Source organism: Pipistrellus kuhlii, unplaced genomic scaffold (assembly GCF_014108245.1).
Source record: "Pipistrellus kuhlii isolate mPipKuh1 unplaced genomic scaffold, mPipKuh1.p scaffold_m20_p_11, whole genome shotgun sequence".
Classification (NCBI taxonomy): Eukaryota; Metazoa; Chordata; class Mammalia; order Chiroptera; family Vespertilionidae; genus Pipistrellus; species Pipistrellus kuhlii.
Genome location: NW_023425416.1, coordinates 7,901,995 through 7,918,819, shown reverse-complemented (window position 1 = coordinate 7,918,819; position 16,825 = coordinate 7,901,995). Strand labels below are relative to the sequence as shown.

Sequence of the window (16,825 nt, the reverse complement as noted above, 5' to 3'; positions counted from 1 at the left end):
CCACGTTTTAGAGATATGGTTTAATTTGGGATACGCTTAGCAATTCCTTGTGTGTGTGTGTGCATGTGTGTGCGTGCGTGTGTGTGTGTGTGTGTGTGTGTGTGTGTGTGTGTGTATTCTGTCATTACTTGAAAAATGACGGTGGTTTAGTGTCAAGAAGAGCTCATATACTGGATTCACTCTATTTTCTAGATTTTTCTGTGTTTTTTTTTGTGTGTGTGTTTTTTTTTGTGTGTGTGTATTTTGCAGCCATTTTTGTGTTTTGAATATTTAGTACTCATTTGAATGGAGAAATTTCTCTACTCATTATATCATTACTAGGGGCCCAGTGTACGAAGATTCATGTACAGGGGGTGGGTTCCTCAGTCTGCACTCTCTCCTACCTGGGAGCCCTCAGGGGATCCCTCTCCAATCCAGGAGTTTGTGTCTGTCTTTGCAATCATATGAGCAAATTGTCTGAGACCTCAACCCAGTCTGGTTTGGTGCTCTCAGAATAATAGAGGTCTTTTTTTTTTTTTTTTCTTTGCTCCATTGGTGGAAATTTCCTAGAAGTTGCAGGATATCTTCCCTTTAATTTTTCCTCGTCACCGTGACTTTACTTATGTCCTCACCTTTGCTTTCCCTCCACCACTCACTTGCAACAGTAACTTGCTCCAGGCTTACTTTGCTCTAGTGTCTAGGAGATCCTGCAATGTGTCTGCCACCAAAACTACAATTCCCAGAGTTCCTGGTGCTCCCCACACTCTTGGTTTCCACTTCTGGTCCAGGGGCTGCAGAAACCAAAAGAACTGTGAACTCCAGCTGCCCCCAGGCTGGGCTGACAGGACTGAACATTCCAGTGGTGACCCCGGGATCCTGGCTGCTCCTGCTTGGTGCAGGCATGTGTGCACGTTGGCTACAGGCTCAAAGTGGGTGGGGATGCCTACCACATTGCCCAGGCTATGCAGAGGGCAGGTGGGCGTACCACCCCAAGCCCGCCCACTCGACGCCTTCACACATAGGCCTGGAATAACTGAGAGGCAGGAATGCCTATTGCATCGCCACAGTGATGCAGCAGGCATCCTGCCCTGCCTCTTGCAGCTCAACACCTGCATGTGTGCACTCTGCCCACAGGCCTGCCATCTTCGTTGTATTAATTTGCATACTCACTCCTGATTGGCTGTAGGTATTATGGAGGTATGGTCAATTTTACATATTTGTATATTATTAGTATAGATAATCATCAGTATTCTAAAGGGATTTCCAAGTCCATCACATGCCCCTCCTTTTTTATTTTATTTTATGTTTTTCATGCAAATGGATAGTTTAAACACTTTATTTTTTAATTTTTATTGATTTTTATTAAATTTATTGGGATGACATTAATAAGATTATATTTCTATGATACATGATCTGTATATTGTATTGTGTGCTCACCACCCAAAGTCAAGTCATCTTCTGTCACCATATATTTGGCTCCCTTTATCCTTTACTAACCTCTAACCCCTTCCCTCTAGTAATCACCATATTGTTATCTATGAGTTTCAGTTTTCTATTCCATATATGAGTGAAATCATGGTTCTTAGCTTTTCCTGACTGAGTTATTTCACTTAGCATGATATTCTCAAGGTCCATCCATGTTGTCACAAATGGTGGCATATTATTTTTTCCTATCGTATGGGCCTCCTTTTTAGCTTTTTCCCAAAGCCCTTCACCATTAGCCAATAAGGTTTAGCTCTGTGTATTATTGACTATGTCAGGCATTATAAGAAAACTAGCCTGACATACAGACTTTTCCAAGTGCAAGTAAGAAATCTACATGTAAATGAACACATTACAAGGGAAACTGTAAAAAGGCATCTAATTGAGCGATAAAACACCTTAAGCTTCTTTAGGTCCTGTCACTTGACTTTAGGGGCCTGTACTATCTCTTTTCCTTTCTACCCAGGCTTCCTGGATAGCAGCAATAATTATAAACATACAAATAACAGTTTTACATTTGTGCCAAGTGCTTTGCTGATATAATTAAATTTGAATCCTCATCAACAAGCCTTCAGCCATCATGAAGTTCAGAAGGATTTAGTAGCTTACTCAATGTAACACCTGGGATCCAAGCTAGGTCTTGTCTCACCAGAAGCTTTTCTTTGATGCCTATGCTACACCTTACTTTCCATAGAATTGCTAATATGTTTCCAAACAGATTCCAGCTATGAGAGCCTCCTAGAAACAGTTGCTCCACCCAAACCCTCTCAACCAGAGACTACAGAGGTGCGACAGCTTTCGAGTCCTTACCAAGGAACCCTGGGAACTTTGAAGGACTCTGGGATTTTCCAGAGGCACCGAAGGCCCAGAATTTTCCAAACACTCTCATGGTCGGCCTCATGCCAAGAAGAGCATCTGTCTTCCTGGAGGCCCCGCACTCACCTGCATGCCTGCAGGGAGATGAGCTCTCTATCACAGTGCAGGGGGATGCTCGGCCAATAGGAAGCCATGGAAAGTATGATCTCAGCAGCAGTCTAACCTCTCTGAACAAAGGCTCTGACCCAGAAAAAAGCTGAAAGAATGGGCTTGAGGAGTCCGGGCTGTAGGGTTTGATGCCGAGGTGTGCTGTGACCCTGGATGGGGACTCTGGGAGGATGCCGCCCTTTCTTGTTCTTTTGTCCTGGGGAATCAGCTCTCCACCACTAAACGGATAGCTATGCACCCTGAGGGTCTGTTCTCGCCTCTTGGAAGCATTTTGGCAATAATGCCCTTTCTCAGTAGGCGAGTGGCTCTTTGCTTCCCAGGTGCTTGGGGTCATGGAACCTGAGGTTAAGGAGCTGTAGGATTTAGGGCAGGCTTCCTAACTTTGTTGAGCTTCTTTTTCTTTATATGTGACGAGTGCGTAGATATTTCTTAACAGTACTCAGTGAGATCATGGTGGGTTTTTACTATTAATAATATTTTCTGAGAAGTTACAATATGCCATTCATTGAACTCCGCCTTGAGCATGGATCATTTTATTTTTCACATCAATGCCATGCGGCAGGTTATATTATTGTCTCCATTTCAAATCTGAGAAAACTGAAGTTCAATGAGGAGAATCCACTTGTTCGGGGGCACCCATCTGGCAAGGGGTGGAGCTGGGATTTGGACCAGGCCTGTCAGACTCAGCGATAAGGTGCCAGCTAGCTCCGTGCTGGGCATCTAGTAGATTTGAATAAATGGTTGGGGCAATTGTTATTGATACTGATTTCCACGAAGAAGGATGTTGATCATTACCATTAATGGCTCCCCTGGCTTTGTTAGCTCCTGAGGGCAGGGGACACCTCTGGCTCATCTCTGCAGACCCACCTGCGTAGCACCTGGCAGTGCTGCTGGTCATGGGCTGAATGCCACCTGCTGAGTGTCTGCAGAGATGGAGCATCTACGAGAGGGTTACTGCATGACAGCACACTCATCACCATTTACATAGGTCCAGTGATTTCACCCACAAAAATACCCAGTTTATGGGAAGGAAATGAGCCCTGTTAGATAGTTTTGCTTAGTAATTAATGCTAATTAAATTACTTTCTTTTAGTGGTGTGATTTCCCCCCCCAGAAAGATGGGGTAGCAGAATTAGTTAAAAGTACAGGCTTTGGGCCGGGCTCAGCATGGCTCAGTGGTTGAGTGTTGACCTGTGAACCAGGAGGTCATGGTTCAATTCCCAGTCAGGGCACATGCCCCGGTTGCGGGCTCCTAATCAATGATTCTCTGTCATCATTGATTGTTCTCTCTCTCTGTCTCTCTCTTCCTCTCTGAAATCAATTACATATATATAGGCTTTGGGGTTGATTCTTGGCTAGCTATTTATGATGAGTGCAACTTTGACCAAATCACTAAACCTTTCTGAACCTCAGTATTTTCATCAGTAAAATGGGAATAACAATAGCACCTATACTAGAGGTTTTGGTAGGGCATTAAATAAGACACTGACTATGAAATTCTTACTACAGCACCTGGCCCAAAATTTTGAATCAATGTTAATGATCACTAGTCTAGATCCAGGTCACTCTTTCCAATTCTTCCTTTTCCCTCCAAACAAGAAAAGGCCATGATAATAATAGCTTTCATAAGAATGTGGGAAATTAGGCATGAAGGGTTAATAAGGTAACCTGTCCACAGTCATATAGCTAAGACCTGGTCCCAGTACTGTGGCTTCTGATTCTATGCTCTGGTCCATGGTGTCATACTGCTTCTATGCAGCAATTAATCTAACCCAGCAATTAATCTTGTTTTCTTATTAATGAGAAAGTAGAGTTTTGGGGCTGTATCTCATTATTTCAGGTAAGTTGTTATATAATAGTCCTTTCCAGATTCTCCCTAATCACTAAGTAAGAAGTTTTCCCACTTGGGAGAAGTGTATCGAATTGGATTTCACTGAACAGTGATGTGCAATCAATTCAGTTTTCAGGTACTCAGCATCTATAATAATAAAAGTATAAGATGCTAATTAGACCAGATGTTCTTCCAGATGTCCTTCTGGATGACCTTCCAGATGAAGCTGAGATTGCAAGGGAAGCCCGGGACGTGGGTGCCAGAGGGAAGCTGGTGCCAGCAGCCAGGGGAAGGAAGGCCTACTCTTGCATGAATTTTGTGCATCAGGCCTCTAGTTAGATATAATTGGCAAGTAAGCTCAGGCACAGTATTCAAGAGCTAAACCAAAAAGCCAGCCAATGGGCCTATTGTTACTTAGTCCTTAGAGGGCTATTTAAAAAATACATCCTTGCCCTGGCTGGGTGGCTCAGTTGGTTGGAGTATCATCCCACATACCAAAAGGGTTTGATCCTTGGCACAAAAATCAATAAAAATCAATTTTTAAAATTGATTGGGTGAGAATTAAAAAACAAGAATATCTATCCTAGCTGGTTTAGATCAGAGGATAGAGCATTGGCCTGCAAACTGAAAGGTCCCAGGTTCGATTCTAGTCAAGGGCACATGCATGGGTTGTAGGCTCGATCCCCAGTGGGGGGCTTGCAGAAGGCAGCCAATCCATGACTCTCATCATGGCTATTTATATATCTCTCTCCCTTGTCCTTCCTCTCTGAAATCAATAAAATACATTTGAAAAAAACAAACAAAAAACAAGAACATCCCTGTGCAATAGCTACCCAATGTAGTTCCCATGAAATCAGAACTTTCAAGGATTTCTCCCATTTGGATGGAGCATCACTGTCTAACTGCTAACTCCAGCCACCACCCAATCATCCAATTCTGGAACTCCTACCAATTCTAGAAGTTTCACCAATTGAAAATTACTTGCAATTCCTGAAAACCCTGCCCTCAATTCTGCCACTCTGGGTCCCCTCTGGAACAGCTGGTTGACAAAGGACTATAGGATTGCTGAGGGATAAAGGGTCTTGGATACCACCTCTCAGCACACGGCGATGCTAGAAAGCGTGATGACCTATAGGACACAGGCGGCACCTTCTGTCAAAGCTGGTGCAGCGCTAGGAACTCCCTCTGCAAAGCTCCTTCTCCAGCCTCATCACGAAGCTTGTTCCCCAGCTCACTCTCCAGCTCCTGCACTGTTTGCTGTGTTACCCACCAGCATACTTTCACCCTCCAGCTCACGAGCGATCACAAACTGGTTTTCAATGACAATTGTGGCTTTTGGACCCAGCTTCTCGGTCTGCGAGGAGAGTCTCTAAGCATGCCAAACTGTGATTATATTTTTGCTTCCTCCCAACCCACATATCTTCAGGGAGCCTAGCAAAATTGAATTTCTGGGTCAGTGCTGGCCTTTACTATCTATGATTTAATTAACTGTGAGAGAAGCTAAAGCCTTTTCTCAGAAAGGGAAAACAAGAGAAATGGTAGAGAGGCTCCCACTCAATACCACATAACTGTCTCCTGGAGTGTGACCTCGAGCGTGGGGTTCTGAGAAAGGCAGACAGACAGGAGCTGCTTGTGAGGAGGCTGCTTTTCCACGTGGTGGCTCCTGAAGAACTGATCACTCTGGGCCCAGCACTTGCATTTTTCCAGCCAGTTTTCTCCGGGGCTCCCTGATGTCAAGGGGCACGTCTGCATTCATCCCCACCAGTACCTGGCAAACAGTATGCGCTCCATGTGTGTTCTAAGTTTACACTGATCTTTAAAGATGCTCTCAGTGTCCAGATAAAAATCCAATCACATGTCCCTGGCCTAAAAGATTGCAGCGGCTCCTCCCCATGGTCTTGGAGAAGGCCTTCAAGTCCTGGTTGTCTGGGCCTCTTGGCTCTTTAGACCCTTCCTGCAGCACACTTTCCCTAGCTGACTAAACTCCAGTTACATTGCCCTCCTCTCTGGTCCAGGAACACATCAAGCTCCTTCCTATCTCAAAGCCTTTGCACCTCCAGTTCCCGGGCCTAAAATGCTTCTTCTAGCTCTTCCAGTGGCTGGTTCCTTCTCTTCCTTCAGGTACCAACTTAGGCATTACCCACTGTGGGCAGCTCCCCTGGCTGATAGAGTACTCTCCAACTCCATTACAGTTTAGTACAAAAGCCTTTTCATTTCTTTCAGAACAAAAATACAGTCTTCTAATATTTATAGTATATTTATGTGTTTGTTTGCTATTTCCCATGTCCTTTACTAGAATGTCCATGCCGTGAGGCCATGGTTCAACCTGTGGAATTCCTGGCTGTAGCCCCAGCATTAGTGAGAAACAAGTAGAGCATTGCCTGCACACTTGTTGAGAGATGCAGGTGCCTACCCGTCCTATCATTCCTCACACGCAAAGTTCAAAGGAGCCACTCAGGAAAGGCATTGTTTGCATTTCAACCACTGGAAGGCCCAACACAGAGAAAATGTTTTTAGTTGTTCTGAGAAAGGAAGTACCATTAGGAAGATGATACAGGAGGCAGGGAACTGGAGGCCGCAACTTCCTTTTTCTGACTTCAATTGACTTAATGGAACTGCATTTCGACAAACAGATGGGTTAATAACCCGAGCCCATTCTGAGTTGTGCCATTAGGACAAAAAAATATATTTCACAGAATGTACTTGTGTTTTGCTTTTTTTAAAACAAATAAGATCTCATTAGATAAGATGCCATTGAAAAATGCAGGACTATTGCAAGACATACCAGTTAAGGCATTTTATTTTTTTATCCCTCAGAAAGTGGCAGCAAACAGGTTGATTATTTTTGAATTTCTGACAATAATGCAATCCATGCATCATGAAGCCATGCTTATCATGAAATAGTGCACTTGTTATATAATCAAATGCCAAGTGATGTCCTTGGTTTCATCTTAGAAAAATATAATTTCAGATAAGTCAGCACCATACTGGGCTGCTAGCTCCAACTGCCTTTCTTTTCAACCGAATGACCTACTTTTCTCTGGTATTTAACGGTCAGTGCTTCTTTAGAGGGTAACTTACACTGTACAAATCCACGAGAGAGAGAGAGTTGGAGCACACCTTCCCCTCAGGGACTATGCCAGGCTTTCTTACATCAATTCCCCCAACGTAATTTGCATACCGCCCTCCCAATCTTTGCCATTTCAACATAGCAACACAAGACACTTTCATGATTTTTAAATCATATGTGGGTACCACCTGCGCTATTATTTACTTAATGTATTTTAATTAAATTAACTCACCTTTTAAATGTTAATATATTTCTTTGGAAAAGGAAACCATGTCACTGCTGCCATAGCCAAAGGGGCACCACCAGCCATGAGTGGAGGCTACACAACCCCGCCTGCTATTTTCCTTTATCTCACTTGTTCCTTTGCTACTGCCTGTTCTTTACTGATGGATGCTCCAGGAGGCCACGGCTTGACCTGTGGTGCTCATGGCCATAGGCCCAGCACTAGTCAGAACAAGTAGAGAGAGCATTGCCTGCACACTTGTTGAGAGAATGCAGGTGTCTATTCTTCTTATCATTCCTCACATCTAAATTTTGTGTTTCTATTTTAACCATACCAAGGACCAGCACAGAAAACTTCTTTGATCAAATGAGATCTGAGCAATGCTATTAAATTCTAACTGCAGGTGTTAAAGATTTACTAGAACCAAATCAAAACATTCTCCTTGACTGGGTCAGAACTTGAGAAATGGGAAAAAAGTAGTTTCCTTATCCAGTGATTGTTACTCAGTGCCATGTTGCTAACACCTAACATGGTCTCTGTTTTCAACAGAGGTGAGAGTGCAACCCTTTGAGAGACGCTGCCTTGTGGCAAGAAAAGTCATTTGCTCTTTTTCAAAGGAGCTGGACAAATCTATCTGAGTTAATGAATCCATAAGCATTTCCCTTCTCCATTGCCATGCCTTCCTGACATTGCTCACCTAAAACACGGTTTCATTTGCATCAGCCTCCAGCCCCAATGGTTTCCCACAAGAGGCAGAAACAGTGAAGCAAATGTAGGCAATCCATTGTTTAAAACAAATATAAATCTTAAACACTTTTGATCATTTATTCTCCTGGCTTTCTATATTACAAACCCAGGGTATATAGTCTGCTTGAAAATAGCCCACATGTTGTAAGGAGATTGATAAAAATGAAAGATGAGTTAGGACTACACACACGCCATTTTCCCCTCAAACAAAAAGTATAATTAATTCATGAACACAGCAATCTTATGTGCAGCTGATCCACCATAAGTGTGCCAGACAGGGCTCTGGCTCCAAGTGGAGAGATGACATTGATAAAGGAGGTGAAGGAACGTTTGGAACCTCTGTTACTGGGTTTGTAAGATATAGACCAGCATTTCCAATGAATGTTGATAGGTGTTAGTTTAAAAAAGATTGGGAAACATATTGATAAATCAAAGTATTTACTGTTAGAAATCTTCAAAGCCTTTGAAATGAGGACATACACCATGAAAAACTCAGGACAACAGGGAGATGTAATATCTTATGTTTCCCAATCTTACTTGACTAAAGTGCCACTCTCCCTGCCATTGTTTTCCCTAGCATGTTCTATACATGAAAGTTCTAAAAGCCCACCCTCAGACAAGCTGGGTTATGTAATGCACTCCTGGATTTATGACTGTACTTGAAAAAAAAAAGACAAAAGCCAAATTTCTTGCAGATACATGATAGAATAGGTGTTTGTGTTCCAGTTTTTGGGTGAAACACTTGGTAGTAGCATCAGTAGAATTTATGAGTAATAAATAAAACTGGCTTGAATGGAATTTTAGTTTTAGAATGACTAAATAAATATGAGTATCAGCTGGCTGTAAGAAGGGCCAAGGACAAGGGTTAGAAGAAGAATAGGGCAGAAAAAAGCTAACCTTACCAGATGATGAAAGAATTTTTAGAACAGATGAAAGCTAACCCTCCAAAGGATACTTTTTGAGATAATCAAAATCAAATAGAGATGATAGTTGGAGATCACTAATGGGAGAAGCTGTAACTAGGAGAGGGAATGAAAGGAGTAGAAATATAAGCTTCAAAGAAAAGAAATGATGGAGAGGATTCTCCAAACAAGGGAGGGAGGAAGGAAATGCATCTGCACAAACAGGCTCATCTATCCTCCAGATAGAACTGGTGGCAGAGGCAGACTACCAGAATGGGGCTATGACAAAGGAAAGATAAAGAAGACACATAGGAAAAGAACTGCGGGCTTAGATGGAATGTGAGTAGAGTTTATAAGGAGAGTTTATATAGAAAGGATAAAGGAAAAGACAGGAAGAAGCAAGAGTATGGCAAATTTCACACTCTGGGTCTATGAAATGGCAAACACAGGGCAATCATACTCCTTCCACTGGCATGGCAGACATTATAAGTTGATCATTGCACTATTGTCCTCTGAATACAGATTTGGCTTCAGAACAATTCTCAACACAACACACTAGGTAGCCACTGTGGACTGATTTGACTTGCATTCCTACTATATTAAGAAACCAACCAGCCAACTAACCAGCCAGCCAAACAATCAACCGACCAACCTACCCTCAGTAGGGTTTTGGTAATACCACTCATTGATTGAAGAGGAATAAAAATATTATACACCAGCTAGAAAAGCAAAATGCTTCAGTGTGAGATGTTTCTTTATACAGACATAGTGATGTACATGTACGGATATGAGTGAATATACATTTGAAATATGAGTACCTCAAGTAGGCACACCCAAGTATTCCATATTAATTTGTCATTTGAAACTCAGTTTTAAACATTCACAAGCACATGAAATTCAGCTCATCATTTACCTTGGCAACTGACATCTTTAAACCCAGTATGATATGAATTACATTTTTTAGTTAAAATACCACATATAAAGCAACAGCCTGTTAGAATAATCAGAGCCCTTTCCTTCCTTATTTCACTTGTGACACTATATTGGGCCCAACATCTTAAAAGTTTGGCAGAAATAACAAGTATATGGCACTTTTTTCCCCCCCCAGAGAGGAAGGGAGAGGGAGAGAGAGATAGAAACATCAATGATGAGAAAGAATCATTGACTGGCTGCCTCCTGCACGCCCCACATTGGGGATCGAGCCTGTAACCCAGGCATGTGCCGAGACCAGGAATCAAACCATGATCTCCTGGCTATATTGCACTTTTTAAAAGCACATGTGAATAACGCAGCATGATATAATAGCATTGCTAATGACCAGGCCATGGCGACAGTGGGAGAAATGTTGAGATTTCATCAATAATAGGTTTTTAAAAACTACATTCATTTACAGTTTGAAACTAATTTTCAAAAAAAGAGGAAGGGTGGCGAGTGATAAGTTGCATGGGTTTCCATTTCCTTCTGCAAATGCTCATTAATTTCACGCAGCTTCTGAGCATCTGAGGCCTTTGCCTATTCATGCAAAGAACCACTTGAAGGCATACAATGTCCTCATATTTTCTCTAGTCTGGGAAACATTCAGTGCTTTCTTCAAACTATTTTGTCTGAACATTCTCGCAAGTTATTCATGTCCTGCTAAAGAGCACATAATACTGCAAGGGAGGACAGGCTATAAGCTGCTGTTTGAAGCTTCCCCTTTTATGATTTCATTATAAATTAATAACAATAAGAAAGAATTCTCATTAGTTGAAGTTGGCTTAATTGAGATAGAAAAGAAAGAGAGAGGGGCACCTGTTAGGCAGAGAAGAGAGCAGTGATCTCTCAAGAACCCTTAAGATAAAAGAGCTGTTGACCCAAATGAATTCATCATCACTCACGTGTCCCCAGGCTTTTTTTCCTCATGGCCTGACAAGGTCCTTCATCGTGAGTCCCCTTCCTGCCTCAGTGTCAGCTTAGGCATACCTGATTCTCGGACCACTGGCCTTTCAACTCCTCCTTGCCACAGGGCCTTTGCACAAGCTGAATCCTCCTGGAATCCACTTTCCATTCCCACTGCCCTTGCTCAACTTTTATAATATTAGGCCAAATGGCTTGTGACTCCTAAGGAAAACCTACTCTGACTGTCTCCACAAACTGGTTTAGGCCCTCCTGCTATCTTCTCTCAAAGCACTCTTTTCTCCTCAGCATTTATAACTATTTGTAGTTATTAATTTCTGTGATTATTTTTCTGTTGCCCATCCTCAAGTGAAGAACTGTAAGGCTGTAACAGTGACTATTTGAGAGCGTGACAAATAAGCACAGACCACAGGAATGATGTGTTAGGTTTAACGTCACAGATTTCTTTGCTGATATATTTATAACTGTGGCACATAATGATTTTGGGGGAAAAAACTGTTTCTATAATAAACCAAATATTATTAGAAAATATAATAAGACCAAGTTATGTCCAACTTTCCTGCACACAACACTGAAGGATGGAAGTTGGGACTCTCTGCCTCCAGAGAAGTTGTTTCTCTAATTTCCTTCCGTTCTCTGCTTTAGAGGAACTTGAACACGTGTTATGGCTGCTAAATAAAGTGTAATCAAGTCATCTTGTTTAAAAAATCACCCAAGTATATGCTTTCTAGAATTTTCCATGGAAACTGGACCTTGCAACCCCTTGATAACAGCCTTGTGGACAATAAATGGCGGAGAAACAACACTTACGTGGGCTTAGACGCCTCGGCCTGGTCGGTCTGCAGTTTCTCTCCCCCTTCCACCTCCATGGTGCAGTACACGATGCGATTGGGAGCCAAGGATTTGAGGCCTTGCACTTCCATGATCACAACCTGAAACAATCACACAAAGTGAGAGTTACTGCCAAAGACCACGGGCAGACTCATCAAGAGGAAACACATGCATGAGGAGAAGTTACAGAAAAGCCAGCACATGCCTGATGGCTTCTACTAGGTTTCTGCCAGCCCACTGGGACCAGTCTAGCATGAAGATGTACTTCTGACTGTGGAGCTTATTGCCTCCCACGTGGAAAGGCAAGTCCCACTAATTCATATGCTCATGGGGGCCAGACAGGTCATGTGAAATGGCTACTCTTTTCTATGTGAGTCACAGGGTCCGTTTCCATTTCCACAGAGAAATCTGCTATCTTCTATTTCTTTAAAATTATTCTAGTTTTTAATTCAGCACTTGGCAAAGGCAAAGGCCCATGAGTTTACATCAGCCTTCATAGTAAGGTAAGTGATGATGGAAGGGCTAAGGTTAAGGGCCAGTAGCATTCAGCATTGTGGGACTGTGGCAACTGGAGAGCATGCTCCATCTAAGTGGAGCAGTCGATAGTCCTCACAGCCCACGTGGCTTTGCCTTTTCTCTGGCCCACTGTTGCCAGACACTCTCATTTTTCCTACCAGAAAATGGAAATCTGAATCGGAATCTATCAGAAAGCGGGAGGGAATGAGGAGAGGGCAGAAACAAGGGTGTAAGAATCTGAAACAAATGGTATGCATTTGAGATCTATAATGAGCAATATATATTGAAAAAAAATCAATTATACTCTTGAAGAAGTAATACATTACACAAGGAGGGGATGTGGGTGTGGAAACAGGTACACTTCTGAATGGGCTTGATTCCAGGAAGTGCAATAAGGCTGACATTGAACCAGGATTCACAAGTCAGCTTTGCTGCTCATCAGCCCAGTGGCTCTTAAACTTAGTGTGAACACAAATCACTTGGAGGGCTTGTGACACCAGAGACTACTGAGCTACACCAGCAGTTTCTGATAAGTAGGTCGAGGTTGGGGCCCAAGTCTTTTAAAAATATATAGATTTTTAAAAATTGATTTCAGAGAGGAAAGGAGAGGGAGAGATAGAAATATCAATGATGAGAGAGAATCATTGGTCATCTGCCTGCTGCACGCCCTACATTGATGATTGAGCCCACCACCTGGGCATATGCCCTGACCAGGAATCGAACCTGGTTCATTGGTTGATGCTCAACCATTGAGCCATGCTGGTTGGCAAGACCTTATTTTTCACTATTTCCCTGGTGATACCAACGTGTTGCTGCTGATTCAGGAGGCATCCTCTATGAACCAATGCACTTCTCATGTGATGTTGGGCAAGTGACTTGTTCTGGAAGTCACTCCACTTTTCAAACTCCTGAGCCTCAGTTTCCTCATCTGTATAGTGGACAGATGTGTCCTCTCTCACTGTGGCTTTTGTGTGAGGACCACATGATGTATGTATAATAGTTGAAAAATTTTACATGAGGAAGAATCATAGAAATGAGAAGAAATGGGAGGCACAGAAGAAAGAACACACTCTTTGGAACTTAAAAGGTCTGAGTTCAAACCCCGAATCTGCATCTTTACTAGCTATGCAATCATTTATAGGCTCCTTAACCTCTCTGAGGCTTTGTTTCATCATCTGCAAATTGTTGTGAGGATCCCTGAGTGGAGAGTGGCAGAGCCTGGTCCACAGTGGCATGCTTTAGGTACCTAAGGTTTTCATCAGAGCTCCCCACTGCCCACGGCCATGCCACTCGGCCTCCCAGACCTTGGTTCTCAGTTAACTGCTCTCTGGTGTCTCTTCCAGCAGGTAATTCTATAATTACATGAAACCTGTCTTGTTCCAACCTGAACACTCAAACCAGCCTTCCCTAATGAGATGACAGCAGTTCTCCCTCTTCCTGCCTCCAGTCTTTGTGGCCCCCAAGCATGCTCACAAATAGATATACAACGATTTTTGCTAGCCATTCTGGTGTGATGTGCGATTTTGTGTTCTCATTTAAAAGCATTGGGGAGCCCTGGGGTGCTTTATTCTGTGCTTGTACTTACAGGTGAAAGTCTGTCTGAACCATGCACACACGTGAGGATGGCTGGGGACTCGCCGACATTGGCATTTCAGCTAATCAGCTGTATAATATTGTCTATCGGTAAAGAATCAGAAAATTACAGATTTAAAAGCTTCATGCAAATCAATAAAGCACGTTTTCTCCTCTCTGGAGAACGATGAGAAGCAGCCGGGAATAAATTGCCACCTCTAATTGGCAATAATCAAATTCAAAGACACCTAAGAAAAAGCATTCAGTGCCTTGGGTAGTGGTATTAAAAAAGAAAGAAAGGAAGTTTCTGTGAAATTACACTGATGACTTTTCACACAACAAATGGTCTACATTTAACCGAATACTGCCTCTTTTGACAGCAAAATGCACGTCGGAAATACTGTAATGTGGCTATCTCAACCCAAACTGAGCACAAGCAAATTACCCACAGTTAATTCGCAGCAAGCCTTAATGATGTTCTAAAAAATTAATTCAGTTTTTACACAATCTAATTACATCTACAGAAATTTGATCTATTCTCTTGGTCTCCCTAAATCTAGGGCCATCATAAAATCCTGGGAGGTAGAGCTGTAATAAGATATGAATGCATCTCAAACTTGGGAGTGCATAGAAGTATGTGAGTATGAAATGCTGAAAGATGTTCTTTAAGAAGAAGAAGAAGAAGAAGAAGAAGAAGAAGAAGAAGAAGAAGAAGAAGGTGGTAAAGATAAAAATTATGAAAAACAAAGTGACAACAAATACATATCTATCAAGTGAATTTAAAAATCAAATCAATAAAAAAAATCTGATGAACAGAACTGGTGAATGTAATAGAATCAGGGGCATAAAAAGGGAGTGGACTGACAATTCTTGGGAGGAAAGAGGTGTGAGGGGTGCAAGAAGAGATTGGAAAAAAAATCTTATACCTATGGATGAGAACAGTGGCAGGTGGTAAGGGCATGGGGTTGGGGGTGGTGGTGGTGGAATCAGGTGGAGAGGAGCTATGGGCAGGGGGGCAAGGGCGGAAAGAGGAACATCTGTAATAATTTGAACAATAAAGATTTGTTTTTAAAAAAAGAAGTATGTGGGTAGCTCATTAACATACATATTCCTGGCTTGCATTCACCTAAAGATTCTTTTTTTTCTGATATCTTTATTGAGGCACTAGAGGCCCAGTGCACGAAATTCGTGCATGGGGGCAAGGGGGATGGTGTCCCTCAGCCCAGCCTGCACCATGACCAATCTGGAACCTCTCAAAGGATGTCTGACTGCCCATTTAGGTCCGATCCCAATGGGTAGTTGAACATCCCTCTCACAATCCATGACCGCTGGCTTCCAACTGCTCATCTGCCTGCCTTTCTGATTGCCTCTAACCGCTTCTGCCTGCCAGACTGATCACCCCCTAACCACTCCCATGCCAGACTGATTGATGTCTAACTGCTCCCCTGCCAGCCTATTTGCCCCCAACTTCCCTCCTCTGCTGGCCTGGTCACTCCTAACTGCCCTCCCCTGTAGGCTTGATTGCCTTCAACTGCCCTCCCCTGCAGGCCTGGTGCCTCCCAACTGCCCTCCCCCACTTGACTGATCACCCACAACTGCCCTCCCTTGTAGGCCTGGTCCCTCCCAACTGCCTTCCCCTGCTGCCCATCTTGTGGTGGCCATCTTGTGTCCACAAAGAGGCAGCATCTTTGACCACATGGGGGCAGCCATCTTGTATGTTGGAGTGATGGTCAATCTGCATATTGCTCTTTTCTTAGATAGCATAGAGGCCTGGTGCAAGGGTGGGAGCCAGCTGATTTGCCCTGAAGGATGTCCTGGATCAGGGTGGGGATTCCCTTGGGGCATGGGGCTGCCTGAGCGAGAGATCTGTGGTAGTTTGCAGGCCAGTGATGCCCCCCAGCAACCCAAGCGGAGGCCCTAGTATCTGGGATATATTTACTTTTTACAATTGAAACTTTGTACCCTGGAGTGGAGCCAAGCCTCCTGTTCACTCCAAGCCATTTCTGTTTGGATTTGTTTACCTTCTATAATTGAAACTTTTCAGCCTTGAGTGGAGGCTTAGGCCAGCAAGGGCAGGCAGAAAGCTTGGCTTACTCCATCGCTGGGGAAACACCTTCCTCCTGCTCTCTGTGGCTGTAGCCATCTTGGTTGGGTTTATTTGCATACTCACTCTGATTGGCTGGTGGGCATGGCTGGTGGGTGTGGTTTGTGAAGTGGAATGATGGTTAATTTGTATATTACTATTGTATTAGGCAAGATAGTTTATATATATAATTAACCCATTTTAAGAATATAAGCAATGATTTTAGCAAATTTATTAAGTTGTGCAGCCATCATCATAAATTAATTTTAGGTCCCTCATGTCTGTGTCCAACTCCTGCCTCAGGAAACACTAATTTCTTTTCTGTTTCTAGAGCCCTGCCTTTTCTGAACATTTCATATCAATGAACTCAAACATGTGGTTGCTTGTATCTGGATTATTTCACTAAGCATGAATGTTTTTGAGGTTCAATAAATCAAAGCATGCTCCGCCAGTGTGGCTCAATGATTGAGCATGGACCCATGAACTAGGAGGTCATGGTTTGATTCCTGGTCAGGGCACATGCCAGGGTTGTGGGATCCATGCCCAGTAGGGAACATGCAGGAGGCAGCTGGTCAATGATTCTCTATCATCATTCATGTTTCTAACTCTCCTTCTTCCTTCCTTTCTCTGAAATCAATAAAATCATATATTTGTTAAATTTCAAAGCATATATCAGTAGTTTATTCCCTTGAAGTGCTGAACAGTAGTT

At 42.9% G+C, this 16,825-nt stretch overlaps 1 protein-coding gene across 26 annotated transcripts in view; it reads right to left on the bottom strand.

The window, feature by feature from the left end:
- CADPS (calcium dependent secretion activator) overlaps positions 1–16,825 on the bottom strand; it is a 410,937-nt gene that overhangs the window by 210,338 nt on the left and 183,774 nt on the right. For all 26 annotated transcript variants that reach the window (XM_036430660.2, XM_036430656.2, XM_036430652.1 and 23 more), the window contains exon 6: positions 11,925–12,046. In XM_036430660.2, the coding sequence (XP_036286553.1) occupies positions 11,925–12,046 (122 nt within the window). The remainder of the gene's footprint in view (positions 1–11,924; positions 12,047–16,825) is intronic.